The sequence below is a fragment of the Drosophila kikkawai genome, chromosome 3R, assembly GCF_030179895.1.
Source record: "Drosophila kikkawai strain 14028-0561.14 chromosome 3R, DkikHiC1v2, whole genome shotgun sequence".
NCBI classification, from domain to species: Eukaryota; Metazoa; Arthropoda; class Insecta; order Diptera; family Drosophilidae; genus Drosophila; species Drosophila kikkawai.
In genome coordinates, this window is record NC_091731.1 from 18,477,375 (window position 1) to 18,492,499 (window position 15,125).

General features: G+C 42.9%; 3 protein-coding genes across 7 annotated transcripts; 1 reads left to right on the forward strand and 2 right to left on the reverse strand.

The window, feature by feature from the left end:
* Positions 1-8,941, reverse strand: MTA1-like (metastasis associated 1-like). Of its 4 annotated transcripts, none has more exons than XM_017176206.3 (13): positions 8,731-8,941; positions 7,408-7,569; positions 5,462-5,569; positions 4,574-4,866; positions 4,055-4,375; positions 3,808-3,996; positions 3,464-3,742; positions 3,140-3,405; positions 2,820-3,070; positions 2,382-2,738; positions 2,072-2,199; positions 1,889-2,004; positions 1-1,824 (listed from the first exon to the last, which is right to left on the reverse strand). In XM_017176206.3, the coding sequence occupies exons 1-13, from the start codon at positions 8,756-8,758 to the stop codon at positions 1,689-1,691; spliced, it is 2,634 nt and encodes an 877-aa protein (XP_017031695.1). In that variant the 5' UTR covers positions 8,759-8,941; the 3' UTR covers positions 1-1,688. The 4 variants fall into 4 exon arrangements, with proteins under 4 accessions (XP_017031695.1, XP_017031686.1, XP_017031713.1 ...); XM_017176197.3 differs by lacking the exon at positions 8,731-8,941 and adding an exon at positions 8,531-8,624; XM_017176224.3 differs by lacking the exon at positions 5,462-5,569 and having other exon boundaries at positions 8,731-8,940.
* Positions 8,942-9,321: 380 nt separating this feature from the next.
* Sec23 (transport protein Sec23) lies at positions 9,322-12,893 on the forward strand. 2 transcript variants are annotated; one of them, XM_017176248.3, is made up of 7 exons: positions 9,322-9,481; positions 9,608-9,909; positions 9,966-11,215; positions 11,280-11,433; positions 11,496-12,044; positions 12,228-12,248; positions 12,664-12,893. In XM_017176248.3, exons 2-7 carry the CDS (start codon positions 9,631-9,633, stop codon positions 12,751-12,753), a joined length of 2,343 nt encoding a protein of 780 aa, XP_017031737.1. In that variant the 5' UTR covers positions 9,322-9,481; positions 9,608-9,630; the 3' UTR covers positions 12,754-12,893. The 2 variants fall into 2 exon arrangements, with proteins under 2 accessions (XP_017031737.1, XP_070142710.1); XM_070286609.1 differs by lacking the exon at positions 12,228-12,248 and having other exon boundaries at positions 9,323-9,481.
* On the reverse strand, positions 12,885-14,813 carry elm (calcineurin like EF-hand protein 1 elm). Its single transcript, XM_017176269.2, has 2 exons — positions 14,660-14,813; positions 12,885-13,827 (listed from the first exon to the last, which is right to left on the reverse strand). The coding sequence occupies exons 1-2, from the start codon at positions 14,724-14,726 to the stop codon at positions 13,325-13,327; spliced, it is 570 nt and encodes a 189-aa protein (XP_017031758.1). The 5' UTR covers positions 14,727-14,813; the 3' UTR covers positions 12,885-13,324.
* Between the last annotated feature and the right edge of the window lie 312 nt (positions 14,814-15,125).

Below are 15,125 nucleotides of genomic sequence, written 5' to 3' on the forward strand. Positions count from 1 at the left end.
TGTTCTTAGGAAAAGTGTTTAGTTTTAAAACTTTATTTGGAAAACGTTTTCTTCACTGTGGTGGCCGCCATCGCTGCGTCATTTCGTTTGTTTCTTGCTCTGTAAAAATTGTTATGCATACTGTATTTATCCACTGTTACTGTTATATTTGTATATCTGTATATAATATATATATATAGGTATATAATTATGTATACAGCTCTGTTTGATTTGCTTCTGTTGCTTGTCTCTGTTGTGCTTGCTCGTCTTCAAGATGCTTAGATATTGGATGTTTGTGTTTTGGGAAGTAAATGAAAACCAGTTAATAAGTCTATTTGCTGGATAATCCTGACACATGCTCGCGACGTGTTGTTGACATTAGTGGCAGCAGCTTTCGGCTCGCTCGTTCGTTTCTCTCGTCACTTAACTAACAATTTTTAATTTGAAGTGATTTATTATTTTACAAAAATTGCTTAGGTCGTAAGTTAAAAGTATGTTGTTGGCTTACAATCGAATCTTCGTCATAATCATTTAATTTTAGTGGGTATCCTCCTCGATGCTCTTCTGGCGTTTGCCAACCTGCCCTGCTCTACCCCTAGTCATTACTTTTTACGATCCTTATTGATACATTTATTATTGATACATTTTTAAATGTAATTGCGGCTTAGATTCTTATTAAATTTATATGCGTCAATAATATATGCTAGATGCGGTTGGTTGTGTGTGGGATGAGTATGATGATAGCTCTTTAGATTACTGAACATTCGTTTGTCTGTGTTTACATAAATTATGAAAATACATTTTATTCGAATTTTTAACGTTTTACTTCTTTACTGTACAATTTTTGTTTTAGTGTGTGGTTTCCCATTAGTAAGTAGTTACAGCGTAAAATTTGTAAACAACTTTTCTAAAACTTTGCACGTGTCACACATTTATTAACAATTTTAAATCCCTTATCTTTTCAAATCTTCTCAAAGCATTCAAAAATAATTCCCAATATCTGCTATGTGCATTCAATTCAATTCTGGACTGCCAAACATTTAAATAAAACGTACGGGAGAGGCCTTTTAATTTCATAATTACGTATCTGGTTCTTAGCTAGAATTAGGCTTAGGAAATTAAACGGAGAAGAACTTTAAAGCGACGGAAAAACACATGTATATTGAGACTAACATGCATATATTTTAAAATAGACCAATGCAGAAGCCCACATTTTGTAAGTAAAAGTGTTGTCAGTGTGTTGCGTGTGTGTTGTGTGTTAAGTTGTAATTTAAAAAATTATATAAATTATTTATAAATATTTTGTGGTTCTCGCTCGCATGCCTAACACTTTCTATCTTACTATTTTTGCTTTGTTTAAAAAAGATACCTATTTAAGCGCTATTAAAGTGGATTTGTGTTGCTTGTTTTTCCTACATGTCGTCTCACAGTGAGGCTGTAACTACACTGATCCTAAGTTAATGCCTGTTCTGTCGGTCTGTCTGTCCGTGCTGTGGGAGATGTGGGAGTGTTTATGCTCCGGGGGTATGTACATGGCAAGCCCGTTTTGACCAGAGAATGCGCTAGTTAAGCAGTGCATCCATGGTATATGGAAATGGAGGGTGTTGCTGCTGGTCGTATCTGTTTGCTGAAGACGATAACAACAACTTGGTTGCCGATGCCGATGCCCCTGATGCACCAGATTTTGCCATTTTGCTTGCCGTCGACGGTCAGTCCAATATGACAATTTGTGATTCAATGGGCCTGCTACTCGGCTCCGGCACCGCAGGCTTTATAGGCAGTATGCGCCACGGCTTGCGCGCCGCACGACGCAAGTCCACGGCAGAGAGTATTTTTCTCGTTTTTCTGCAGCACAACACAAACAGGAAATAAATATTTATGGGCTTGTTCGTTATTCCTCATTACTCACTTGTGGTTATCGTTGGCCCTAAAGTAAACATCGTCCGGTGCATCCATCCAACTGATGACCTGTTTGCGTCCATTGCCCCCACGGGCCATTTGTGCAATCTTCTGCTTGCCATTGAGCTAGATACCAACCAAAGTACATAAACTAGTCAATATTTAATTAAATAAAGGCCTGATAGTTACTCACATGATGCCGGGAGAGCGGCTGTCCAGATGCCGCCATCATTGCCGCAAACTGTTCTGGGCTGGGGCAATGGGAGGGCATGGGATCCTTATTGGGGCGCTTGGCCGGCGGTCCGCTGGGAACTATAGTAACTGTAATATAGTATAAAAAGTAGAATATATAATTTTAGCATCATCTTTTTTTAGTTCTTGAATTAAAAGAATTACCGATTGAAAAAAATATTTAATTATCGTTTTAACTAAAATTAATTTCCGTTTTATAATTATTTATTTTACTTAATTATCTAATATCTTAAAGATGTGACGCCACTTACCCTCAGTGCCATTCAGCTGCTGCTGGTCGTCGTGGGCGCGCTTCCGTATCGTCGAAGTGGCTTGCGTTGGAATTATGGTAAGCTCCTTGTCGGCCGAGACGGCGACTATGTCGGGCGACTTGTTGGGCACTCGTTCGTACACTAAACTGCCGTCGGCAGCTTTCGGAGGTTTGGGGAATGAGACAAAGAGTGGAAGCGGCATCTTGTCCTTGGGTGTTAATATAAGCCACTCGTGCGGACCACTGCCCGGTGCCCCAAGACGATTGGCAATCTTGGTTACACTTCCCCGATCCTTGGGCTTCAGCAAGAGTAGTTTTTTGATCTCAGCTTGCGACTTTCCACTAATACGATTCGTAACTGAGAGACGAAAAGAAAAACCGGGATGGATTAGATTTGCCTTGCTTCGTAAATGTTATCTCTAAGCTATAAAAGACTCACATTCTTGCTTAACCAGCAGTGCGTTGATGGCATACGCACTCTGCCGCGCTGCCTTTTTAGGCTTGACGATGCTGCGGCAGATTGCGCGCGCTACTCGGGTCATGGGATTGGTGTGCAAGTAAAAGGCAGTGCGCGTCTTCATGATGGGCCGCGGCGATCCAGAGCTGATGGCGATGCCATGCGCTTGCGCATAGTGGCGTGCCAGGTGGGTCTTCAGCTTAAACTCCTTGCCACAATTGACAATGGAACATCTAAGGCAAAAGGCACCGCATTAGAGCATAACTAAATTGAAAAAATGTTATTTTAATGCTCTTTTTTACCTGTGCAACTGACGATTGGATAGATCACTGATTTTGTCGTCATCATTTAGGTCGACCACTGCAGTGGGGGTTGCACCTGCTGCACCTGATATTGCTGACGTCGCTGATGGCGTCGTTAGAGCCGTCGATGCCTTCTTTTTGGCATCGCTGCTGTCGCCGCCGCCATCGCCCTTGGTCGCAGACTTCATACTACCATACTTGCGCCAATATTCCCAGCAGCTCTGGCACAGGCGACACGTACTGTGACCGGTGCTGATCGAGTTCCACTATGGCGGGTAGATTGCAAATAAATATAAGAATATATATAAATTAATTTATTTGTACCTGTGATGATTTAGTTGCTCCGCACGATTCGCAGGGTTTGCCATTGTTGGAGAGATCGGTGCTTCCGTTGGTGGTGGTGCCGTTGTATACACCGCCGCCCGCCGCCTTAACCGAGGATCCGTTGCCCTTGCTGCCATTGTTGTTGTATTGCGGTATGTAGACCTGCTTGAGCTTCAGTTCCGCCTCCACGGCCTTTACGCGCTTCTGCTGCACATAGCGATCGGTGGTTTTCCACATGTAGTAATACTCGATGATTTGTTTCAGCGTCTTCCAAGGCAGCTTTGGTGGAGATAAATTATGATAAAATGCAAATATTTAATAATAATAATAAAAAATTTACTTACGAAATCTTGTCGAATGTCATTGAAGTCTTTTCCATATTTGTCCAGAGCCTCCTCAAAGAGATTCGCCTCCGAGGCGCTCCAGTCTTCGATTTCATCGCGACAGAGCACAGGCCCAGTGGAAGGAACTAGTGAGGACATGGCCTCCTCGATCGAGTACTCATGCTTGTGCAGAATGTTCATTGCGTGAAACTGGAAGGAGACTAAGATTAATACCCGGAATAAGTAAGGAATAGCTCCTTCCACCTACCAGTGTAATGTCCCTGCTAGCTGCTGCGGCGGACATGTGTAGCGAGGGCTGTTTCACCGAACTGCTACAGTCGAGGGCACGGGCAAAGGTGCCAATGGAACGCGAGACCACAAGAAACTGGTCGATTTTGCGATCGGTCAAACTGTGCTCGGGCGTCCACACTAGCGACTCCAGCTCCTCCAGTTTGCGCTCATCCAGGGCGGTGTCCTTGAGCTTTGCGGGTATATCACACTGATAGCGACTGCCGACTCGGATCTCACCCTTGTCGGCGAGCAGAGTCTTTTGATTTGGATCGAACACCAGACAGTAGAAGAATGTGTCCTATAGAAGTCAAGAAAAAAAAGAGGTATAATTTGTAATTGCCATTTCATTTAAAGAAATTAATATGCAAAGGATGCTCACTACTTTTAAATTCAACGAAATAATAATATTTATTTATTTTAAACCCCGATTTGCATCCTGTTGTGCATATATAACATTAAGGTTTTTTCCTGACCGGGGAAACTACTACCAACTCACGTCTTTATTGAGATAGCTCTGAAGGGATTCCGTCTCGTTTAGCAGCGTCACCGAGCACTTTCCTCGGATTTGTGTGGCGGGTATCGACTCAACTTGGCGTGAGAGGAACAGCTCGCGATGCTTGATCTGGTAGCGTTGCTTGCTGGTTAGGGCCTCACCCTTCTCCGCTACCCCGCCACCTGCTCCTCCAGCGCCGCCGCTGGCAGTGCTGTTGTTGGTGCCAGAATTGGCGGTCACTGAGCCAGCAGCGCCCGACGATTGCGTCGGACTGGTGCGCTCCTCATCCAGGGCAGCTGCAAGAAAAGAAAGTCAGCAATGAGTAAATAAAAACCATCTTTCGTTTATGTTTTTTTTTTTTTTTTACTTAATAATTTATGTTTTTATAAATAACAAGCTAAAAGTATTGAAATAGTCATTAGGAAATTCAGTAAGAAATAAGTGGTATTAAGAGGTAAGACACAAAAATATAATATAAAAAAAAAATAAAAGATACAACTACAGTAGCCGATGGCTTATTTCGTGCACCAATAGACGAATTTTTCTTTCTAGAAATTCCACGAAACTGTTTTGCAAATCAATAGCTTGATTCCTCTTAAACCATTAATTTGCAGCACAATGCAATGTAGATAAATAATAATTATACACTAATATCGGAAGAAAATAGGAGCAAGCAATACCACAGAAAATCAGATAATTATTTCAATAACTACTTTTAAATTAATTAACATATTAAATATCTGCTTAGACTACTTAACAACACTACAGAAACTATTAAGCTTGATATAAAGTTTAAAGTGAAGGAATAGATTAAAGAAAAGTACAAGTATGATCTACATAAACAGATGTGCATTCAAAAGCTAATATGATTTCTTTAGTTGAAGGAGGTACCTATTGAGGGATCAAGCACAGCCTGCGCCGCCTGCTCCTCGCCCACGGGTGTGCGGAGCCAGGTCTTCTTCAACTTGGTCGCCAGCGGTGAGTCCTCAGCTGTGGCCACTGATTTGTTGCGATATTTTTGGTTGGTTTTGAAGAATTTCAATTTTGGTGAAATATGTTTATTTACAAGGTTCATGGTTTACAACAAAATATTAATAATAATTGTTAAATAATAAAAATGTAGCAAAAAGAGTCAATGTCGTTGACAATAAGTAATCAAAGGAATTGTGGATTACCAATTGATTTTTTGTTTAATATGTCAAGCAGTAAAGGGTATTAACCCTTAATTAAATAATTAAAAAACATTTAACTAATTGATTTTAATCCATCCTTTCTTATCACTTATTCTATTTTAGGTACAGTGTCATCATAGCTTAAGAATTTGCGTTTTATTTACGGGTACACTTGTGCCGCTAATTGTCAATGACTAATTAGCAAGTGGCCAGTAAACACACGACTCACGCCTTCAAAACTCGCAGACAAAAAAAAAAAATATAACATATAATAATGAGCAAGGAGGCATGGATTCGATGAATTTAGGGCCAAAAGGGGTTGTGTTAATGGGCATTGTTGGCGCATGTCATGGGGTGGAGGCCGCCAGCTTCATGGAAAACGCATTTTCCGTTGGGTCACGTATCAAATTTGAGTGGGTGGTTAAAGCCAAAAACTCAACCCAGTTGTATTTCTTTTTTGAGAGGCGTCGAAATGGGCTGGAAGTCGTCGGTTGACGCCAAAAGGTGGTGAGGGGTGAAGGCGTTGTGTGTATGTATACACAAATGCAAAGCGCGCCTCGCTGCGTGTGCCACATTGCTATAGCTCCATCCACACTCCTCTACAATCCACTCCCCGGCAATCCCCTCCAGATCCCCAACCCCTACCTCTTGGTTGCAAATTTTCGTGCACACACACAGCACACAGTATCCGTGGGTACGGATATATATGTTTGGCCCAGGTTTTCAGATGTAGACAGCAAGTCTACCTTCAGCCGAGCGCCGAGAGTATCACATTCACATTGACGCCGGCGCCGCCTAGCAGCCACCCGAAAACAGCAAAAACTCCGGCAACCACAACATCAAGGGTACAGTGCAGCTCAGCTCATTATCTTAAAAAAAAAAAAACCTGAGCAGGTTTCCGTATAGATTACATTGACATGACTGACTCTTCAAATTAAATAAAAATAATGAGTTTATGAGAGGCTTAAGTAGATGTAAGAACTTTAAGCATTTAATATTCAGATGTAAATAATTAAAAACAATATTAAAAATACGTACATATATTCAATAATATGTAAAAAAGACGACCCATTGGGTATTATAAAAAAAAACCTAAAACAGTCTGAATACCGGCATAACCTTATATGCTAAGATACACCTTTCTCCAATCAAGTTTTTGCTTATTTTCATTCGACTCTCCTCCTAGGTAATAAATTGTACTACGAAATCTTAAAAATAATATTAATATAAAAGCTTACTAGATTGCAATATTTGTTCTTTTGTATTTGGGTAATTTTTGCCGAGTTTTGAACCTGCAGTGCCTGAATTTGTAGAAGCTCATAATGGAAGCTGCACGAAATACCTTTTTTTTTCAAATATTTTACATTTGTTGTAATTGCGTTTCTTGTCGTCGGGGATGCTTCACCTCTGTTATGGGGCTCTTGTTTAGCGAAGGGGATTTGTGTGGTTCTATTATAGGAGGAGTGGTGGGTGAATGACACATTACACACAATGCCGCATTTTATGTTTTTGGGGTCTGCCCTGTGGTGGACATGTTGTTTAATCTTTTAACTAGTTTGAAGGCCACGACAACGACTCTGCTGCGATACATAACCTCACTTAGTCACAAAAAAGTATATGTACTTATAGATACAAATATTGCCGGAGGATGTGGGCAGTACTTACGTTGGTGTTTGTCGGCCAGTTGTACGAGAGGATTGGGCAGATCCCGGCGCCGGTAGAAGCACATGACCTTTGCCTCCACATTGCCGGTTTGGTTTTTATTCAGCTCCTCGATTCGCCGTATTAAGTAGGGACTATTCAGCGTTGTCTCAACGTAGACGTAGTCTGCAAAACGAGCATTGAAAAAATTGTACGGCATAAAAAAGGGGGGCGGGGCGAAAGAGGGAAATGGAGGAAGAGTAGAAACCCCATTCATACGTCACAGGTAAACGCACACGCACAAAGCACTTAATTACGACTGGCCACTTATACCAAGAAAGGCGCAATTAAACACAGAAGCGTTTTCAACTTGAGTTGACCATTAAAAAAATTAAAATGCAACAGCAAAAGAAATTTAAAAGAAAAACATCGTAATAACGAGTGCATCTGTCAATTTTTAAGATGCAGAAATCAACATCAAAATATAGATACGAGATGAAAAAGAAAGTGTGGAGGTAGCGAGAAAGCACAGTTAAAGATATGTATATATGTGTGTGCTATTAAAAATGGCAAACAAAAAGCACTGATTAATTTCCAGTCATAGGAATGGGCAATTTCACAAAAGCACACAGTCTAAATAACTCGCACATGCACCTTGTTATTTATTTTGATTCTTTTAATTAAACGTTGGCGTTTTGAGGCTTATTTGCATTTCGAAATAGCTCACACACACAAATGCACACAGGCACCCATGAAAAGCAGGTGAAGAAACAGAATAACGTCATCACATAAGAGCGAACGGGATGGAGTATGCTATAACCGGAGTTTGGAAGAATGGGGAGGGGTACTTTAACGGAGGGGGAAAGGGAAGATGCTCAGAAAGAAGCTCATTAGCATAAGAAAACACAATAAAGTGGGTGGCACTCTCAAACATTGGATACACTTTTATAAGCACAAACACACACACAAACAAGCACACGTTTGGAGATCACAATTCGGCAAATGCAATTCCATTTCCCAGCCCTAGAATACACAGGCACACATACAAAACTAATGCTTATCGGTTTGAGGATTTCTTTGGAAACACTTGCTGCAGTAGCGTCACCGATCAGAATCCCCTGCCCCACGAACAAAAAAATATTATTACTCTTGCCAGAATTTGGCTCCAATGTGATAACACACACTGGCGAGCTTGGGGATTTCGGCAATTTTAAATGCACTTCCATTATTTTCAAAGCCTCCGCAGACACAACACACACACACACACGCAGGCCACGCACACCGTGGGACGGCGGCGCCGATAACGAAAGATGATAGAAAAGCGAGTAGGGGAAAATTTTTTCTCACCTCCGACTCGATACATATTTGTGGCCATTTTCACTACGCTTCCGCACCAAAACTTTCACATGTAAAACACTCGGCACACGCTAAGCTCTGTTTTTCACTAGTTCTGCTTCAAATTAGCGCACATTTATTAGCAAAAAAGACGAGTTGTTATGATTGCATTTTTCACATAAGACGCGTTTTTTTCGTCGCCATCTTAGAAACAACCAACTCTAAAAAATACACACACACACAACGCCAAGTAAACAGCTGCCCCAGGGCTGCATTCTGCCGGGCGATAGTTGCAGATTATCGAAATATCGAATTAACTAAAAAATTTAAAATAAAAAATAGATCTTAAACGTAAACACGGTAAGTTTAAGATAAAGCGCATCACACATGCATTTGCTTTGCCTTAACTACTAATTAAGGTCTTTAAAAATATAGTTAAAATGTTGTCAGAATTTCTTATAACTCAAGTTATATTATATTAATTAATAGAAACTTCTGAATTTTTTGTCACTGTATAATATTTTCTTCAAATTGTAATTAAACAAATTTATTACCAAGTTTTAATTTTAGTTTCTAATAACCGTTTCACCAATCGATAGTATCGCCTAAAAACTATCTTCACTGACCTGCAACGTTTACAATCAAAATTCATTTATACGTTCGTCTTGATTTTGACCTTTCTTTATAGATTTATATAAATTAAAGTGTGCAATTTTTCTTTGATAAACTTGTGGATAATTTACTAGTTTTTGTGTTGTTTTGCGTGAGTACATTTACCGTCGCGAACACGAAACAGAGTCACGACCAGCTGTCAGATTCGTGACGTGGCCTGCCGACCGATTTTTCCCAATTGGCAGCGGAGTTAAATTTGATTATCCCGTCTAAATAGTATATTTAAGAGCTGTTGAGGCGATGACCACCTACGAGGAGTTCATCCAGCAGAACGAGGACCGCGACGGGGTGCGGCTGACGTGGAATGTGTGGCCCTCGAGCCGCATCGACGCGAGTCGCTTGGTGGTGCCCCTCGCCTGTCTCTATCAGCCATTGAAGGAGCGCCCTGACCTGCCTCCCATCCAATATGAGCCTGTGCTGTGCACCCGGAGCAATTGCAGGGCGATCCTCAATCCACTGTGCCAGGTGGACTATCGGGCAAAGTTGTGGGTTTGCAACTTCTGTTTCCAGCGGAATCCGGTGAGTAATCAAGTGAGCACTCTCTCTGGTAAACTTTAACCCCTGTGTTTTTTCAGTTCCCCCCTCAATATGCAGCCATTTCCGAGCAGCACCAGCCCGCAGAGTTGATTCCTGGCTTCAGTACCATCGAGTACACCATTACTCGGGCTCCCACCATGCCGCCCGTGTTTGTTTTCCTGGTAGACACCTGCATGGATGAGGAAGAATTGGACGCACTGAAAGACTCGTTGCAAATGTCCCTGAGTCTACTGCCGCCGAACGCCCTGGTTGGTTTGATTACCTTCGGCAAGATGATCCAGGTGCACGAGCTAGGCGCCGAGGGATGCTCCAAAAGCTATGTGTTTCGCGGGACCAAGGATCTGACCGCGAAGCAGGTGCAGGATATGCTCGGTATTGGACGTGGAGCGGCTCCGGGGCCGCAACAGCAGCAGCAGATACCTGGCCAGCCGGCTGGAGCTGCGGCCCCAGTGCCGCCCGCGCACCGCTTTCTGCAGCCAATCGGCCAGTGCGACGCTGCATTGGGCGATTTGCTCAGCGAGCTGCAACGCGATCCCTGGCCGGTGCCCCAGGGCAAACGCTACCTGCGCTCCACTGGCGCCGCTTTGTCCATTGCAGTGGGTCTGCTAGAGTGCACCTACCCGAATACGGGAGGACGCATCATGACCTTTGTGGGTGGACCTTGCTCCCAGGGCCCCGGTCAGGTGGTCGACGATGAGCTTAAGCACCCGATTCGATCGCACCACGACATCCATAAGGACAACGTCCGTTTCATGAAGAAGGCAATCAAGCATTTCGATGCCTTAGCTTTGAGGGCCGCCACCAATGGGCACAGCGTTGATATATACTCTTGTGCCCTGGATCAAACAGGCCTATTGGAGATGAAGCAGTTGTGCAACTCCACTGGAGGACACATGGTCATGGGCGATTCGTTTAACTCGTCGCTCTTTAAGCAAACATTCCAGCGTGTGTTTGCGCGCGATGGTCGCAACGATCTAAAGATGGCCTTTAATGCCACGCTAGAGGTGAAGTGCTCGCGCGAGCTGAAGATCTCCGGTGGGATCGGCTCGTGTGTGTCGCTGAATGTGAAAAGCCCGTCGGTGTCGGATGTGGAGATCGGCATGGGCAATACGGTCCAGTGGAAGCTGTGCACCCTGAACCCCAGCTCCACGGTGGCCTACTTCTTTGAGGTGGTTAACCAGCATGCAGCGCCCATTCCGCAGGGCGGGCGCGGCTGTATACAGTTCATAACGCAGTATCAGCATCCGAGCGGCCAGCGGCGCATCAGAGTCACCACCCTGGCCAGAAAGTAAGTGATATTAGAAAGTACTCAGAGCTTTTTAACTAAAGTTATGCATCTGTTTGTTCCTCAGTTGGGCGGATGCCACGTCCAATGTCCACCATATCAGCGCCGGGTTTGACCAGGAGGCTGCCGCTGTACTGATGGCCCGCATGGTTGTCTATCGTGCGGAGACGGACGAGGGGCCTGATATTCTGCGCTGGGTTGATCGTCAGCTCATCCGCTTGGTAAGTGCACAGCTGACAGCATTAACTAAGCTATACCTTTAACGCTTTCTTATTACTTGCAGTGCCAAAAGTTCGGCGAGTACTCGAAGGATGATCCCAACAGCTTCCGCCTGTCGCAGAACTTCAGCCTGTTCCCGCAGTTCATGTACCATTTGCGCCGTTCGCAGTTCCTGCAGGTCTTCAACAACTCGCCCGACGAGACCACATTCTACCGACACATGCTGATGCGCGAGGACCTCACCCAGTCGCTTATTATGATCCAGCCGATACTCTACAGCTACTCGTTCAACGGCCCACCAGAGCCCGTGCTTCTCGACACAGCCTCGATCCAGGCTGATCGCATCCTTTTGATGGATACATTTTTCCAGATCCTGATTTATCACGGCGAGACCATCGCCCAATGGCGTGCACTCAAATACCAGGACATGCCAGAGTATGAGAACTTTAAGCAGCTGCTGCAAGCGCCGGTCGACGATGCCCAAGAGATTTTGCAGACGCGCTTCCCCATGCCCCGATACATCGACACCGAGCACGGTGGATCCCAGGCGCGCTTCTTGCTGTCCAAGGTCAATCCCTCGCAAACGCACAACAACATGTACGCCTACGGGCAGGTGAGTTTCATGGCAACAGTCGCCGCCGTCGGCTGGCCATATTTAATTGATCTTTGCAGAGCGCTCATAAGTGCCATCGAATTATCTACTGAAATCTTGATCTCAATTTCGTTTTATGTTTGATTTTGTTTTCCTCATTGTGTAATCTCCGTACCCGTCCACCGCTCCCCCTATCATGCGCAGCCGTCCGTTGGTCATGTCACGGTAGTAAACTTTTGTTCAACGTTCTCCATTTATGTTGGGATGGGTTAACAAATCATTTATACACTTGTGTTGCTAATAAAGCTAAGAACTCTAAGGTCTAAGGAAGATTTAAAGAGATTACATATTTTGTAAGCTATATAACTAGGATCATTTATATGTTTTTTTTTTTTTCTTGTAAGTCTTGGAATCATTAATCTTATCTACTTGTTTACATAAATCTACTGTAGATAGATACCTCTATCTTAAGCCTTTAGTTTCCCTACAAAAATTATTTTGAGGTACTCGCAAATAGTTGTATTTCCATGGTGCTGGACTTTTCTTGGTGTTGGTTCCGCTCGCTCATTTCCCTCTAAGTTCACGAACCTTACCCCCCCCATCCATCGTTTGATTAATGTGTTTGGCTTTGTTTCGACAGGATGGTGGTGCTCCCGTTCTCACGGATGACGTGTCGCTGCAGCTGTTCATGGAGCACCTCAAGAAGCTGGCCGTTTCCACTACAACATAAATATGATACAGGACAGGATCTGGGCGACCGTCCGCGAACTCCTGGAATTCTCGGCAATGCAATTACAGATACAACATATACCCCTCTTATTCCACTTGATCGTCTGAAAACAATAAACTATTCAATATATGTTCGCTTAAGTTCATCTCGGCCTTTATTTAAACACAAAATGTCATTATGATCTACACGTTGAGCGGAATGAGCTTTCCGTAGGCAAAAACAAGGTAACAAATGGAAAAGTAGGTCGGTTTTCCATAACAACTAAAAATACATGTTGATCCGGCGTGTTCATGCAACCAAAAAGATTCTAAATTAAAGAGCTATAAAACATGTTATTCATTTATTTTTACACTTTGTGACGCTTTAAGTTTTTGTGTTTTTAATTCTAGACTTTCAAAATTCACTTATCAATTATTACGCTTTCTGAGCACCTAGAGACCTAGAGTGCTCCAAGACAAAATAGAGGTTTCAGTTACACACCGGAATGCCTCACTACTGACTCTCGACCTAAACTATTTGGTACACACTGACTAAGAAACTCGCTCTTTACCCGTGACTCCGGAAACCCAACTCAGTTGAGAAACCGAATAGACATCTTCTGATCCACATCGGTGCGGTCCAGCGCCTTGCAGAAGTCCTCAAAAGAGATTTTTCCTTGGCAGCACAAGTCCGCTTCCAGGATCGTCCGCTCCGCAATGCTTACCAGCTGATCCTGGCTAATGTTCGCCCCCACCATCATGTGCAGGATGGACAGCAGCTCATCCCGGCTGATCACACCATCGTCATCCAGGTCGTACATTTTAAAGGCAAACTTCAGCTTCTCCTCCCGGCTATTCAGCTTGCTCTGCTTATTGTCCCTGAGCGGCCGGAAGTGGGCCAGCACGTTCATGAACTGCCTGAAGTTAACTCGGTCATCGTTGCTCTCGGCAAAAAAGGAGTGCACAATTCGTTCGCACAGCGGATTAATGGCCAGTTCGGGTATACGCATGAGATCCTCCCGAGAGAGCGTTCCGCAATCGTTGCGGTCCAGCGACGTGAAGCGCGAGTAGAGCCGTTCAATTTGATTGGGAGTGACTGAGCACAGAAGGAAAATAACAAAATGAAAAATTCAGATCTTGAAACTAGATATATTTCCTGAATAGAAGTTGAAACGTAAACAAGTATACAAACGCTATAATCTATGTTATAGATTTAATTTTCACTTTTTTTTGTAGGTCGAAATTGCACTCCGCATGTAAACCTGAGCAAAAATGTTTCTCTCTGTGTACTGACTCTTTGAAGACCACGCAAGTTTCCATTTAGTTCGTTATAAATTCGGGCTGATAAGGCCGGGGGCCTCTTATCAATTTAACTGATAATTTAGCTGGTCGAACATTGGATACAAGTTCCAAATGCGGGGCCAGTTTCAATTGTTGGCTTATCGCGGCCAGAATATTGAAATTACACGGTCTCGGACACTAGATAATTGCCAGCAAAGCCAATTTCATTGATAGGACTTGACTTTTGCCCCCGTCCACTCATAAATCGGTTATACTATTATTGGCGATTGCGTCACGCTGGAAGTGCAGGTGCAACAGCAATGCAAATTAGCTTTTCGAAGAATATGTCTGTGCATATTCAGGGGTTCAGAATCATATTTTAAACTAGCAGATTGCTCAGACGCAGTTCTGAATAATGTTCTTAGGAACTTTAAAATGACCTTATGGAATCGGTTTCTTTAATGGCTTGCGAAACCGTTGAAATCACACTGGTATTTGTTTAAGACCATAAGCTTTTAGCACTCCAGTGCGATGTTATTGTTTGCTCTTGAAATATTTATTTATATCTAAATGCGTATTTGTTGTGGAACTCCTGGCGGCGGGCTAAATCTATAGGGGTCGGCCCCACTATCTGAATTCGTACTCACAGCCAGTTTCCTCCTGAATCTGGGCGATCTCCTCGTTCCGCAGAAACAGCGACGATTTATTGCCCATGATGACGTTGTTTTTGTGCGCTTTTTAGTTCTTTAAAGTTTTCCCACAAGACTCGCGATTGGCATTGATATTCCCAGTTGTTTTCAGACTGCCTGCAGCCGAAATAGCGGGAAAATATCGAAGAATTGATTGCAAAAAATACTAAAAAGTAAAATTAGTGATGGAACAAATACATACCACAGACAATAAATAAAATTTATTAAATTTTTTTTTTTAATAAAATAAGATTTTATTTACTTTCTTTCGAATAAAAACTCTTTAAAGAAAAATGTTTTTTTTATGTGTTCAGAAATTTTTAAGACTGGTTTTAACCCTTAACTTTTTATTTTTTCCTGAAAATAATTTATGATATAGCAATCAACGAAGCTTATTTATAAAATATATAAATAATTAAATTAA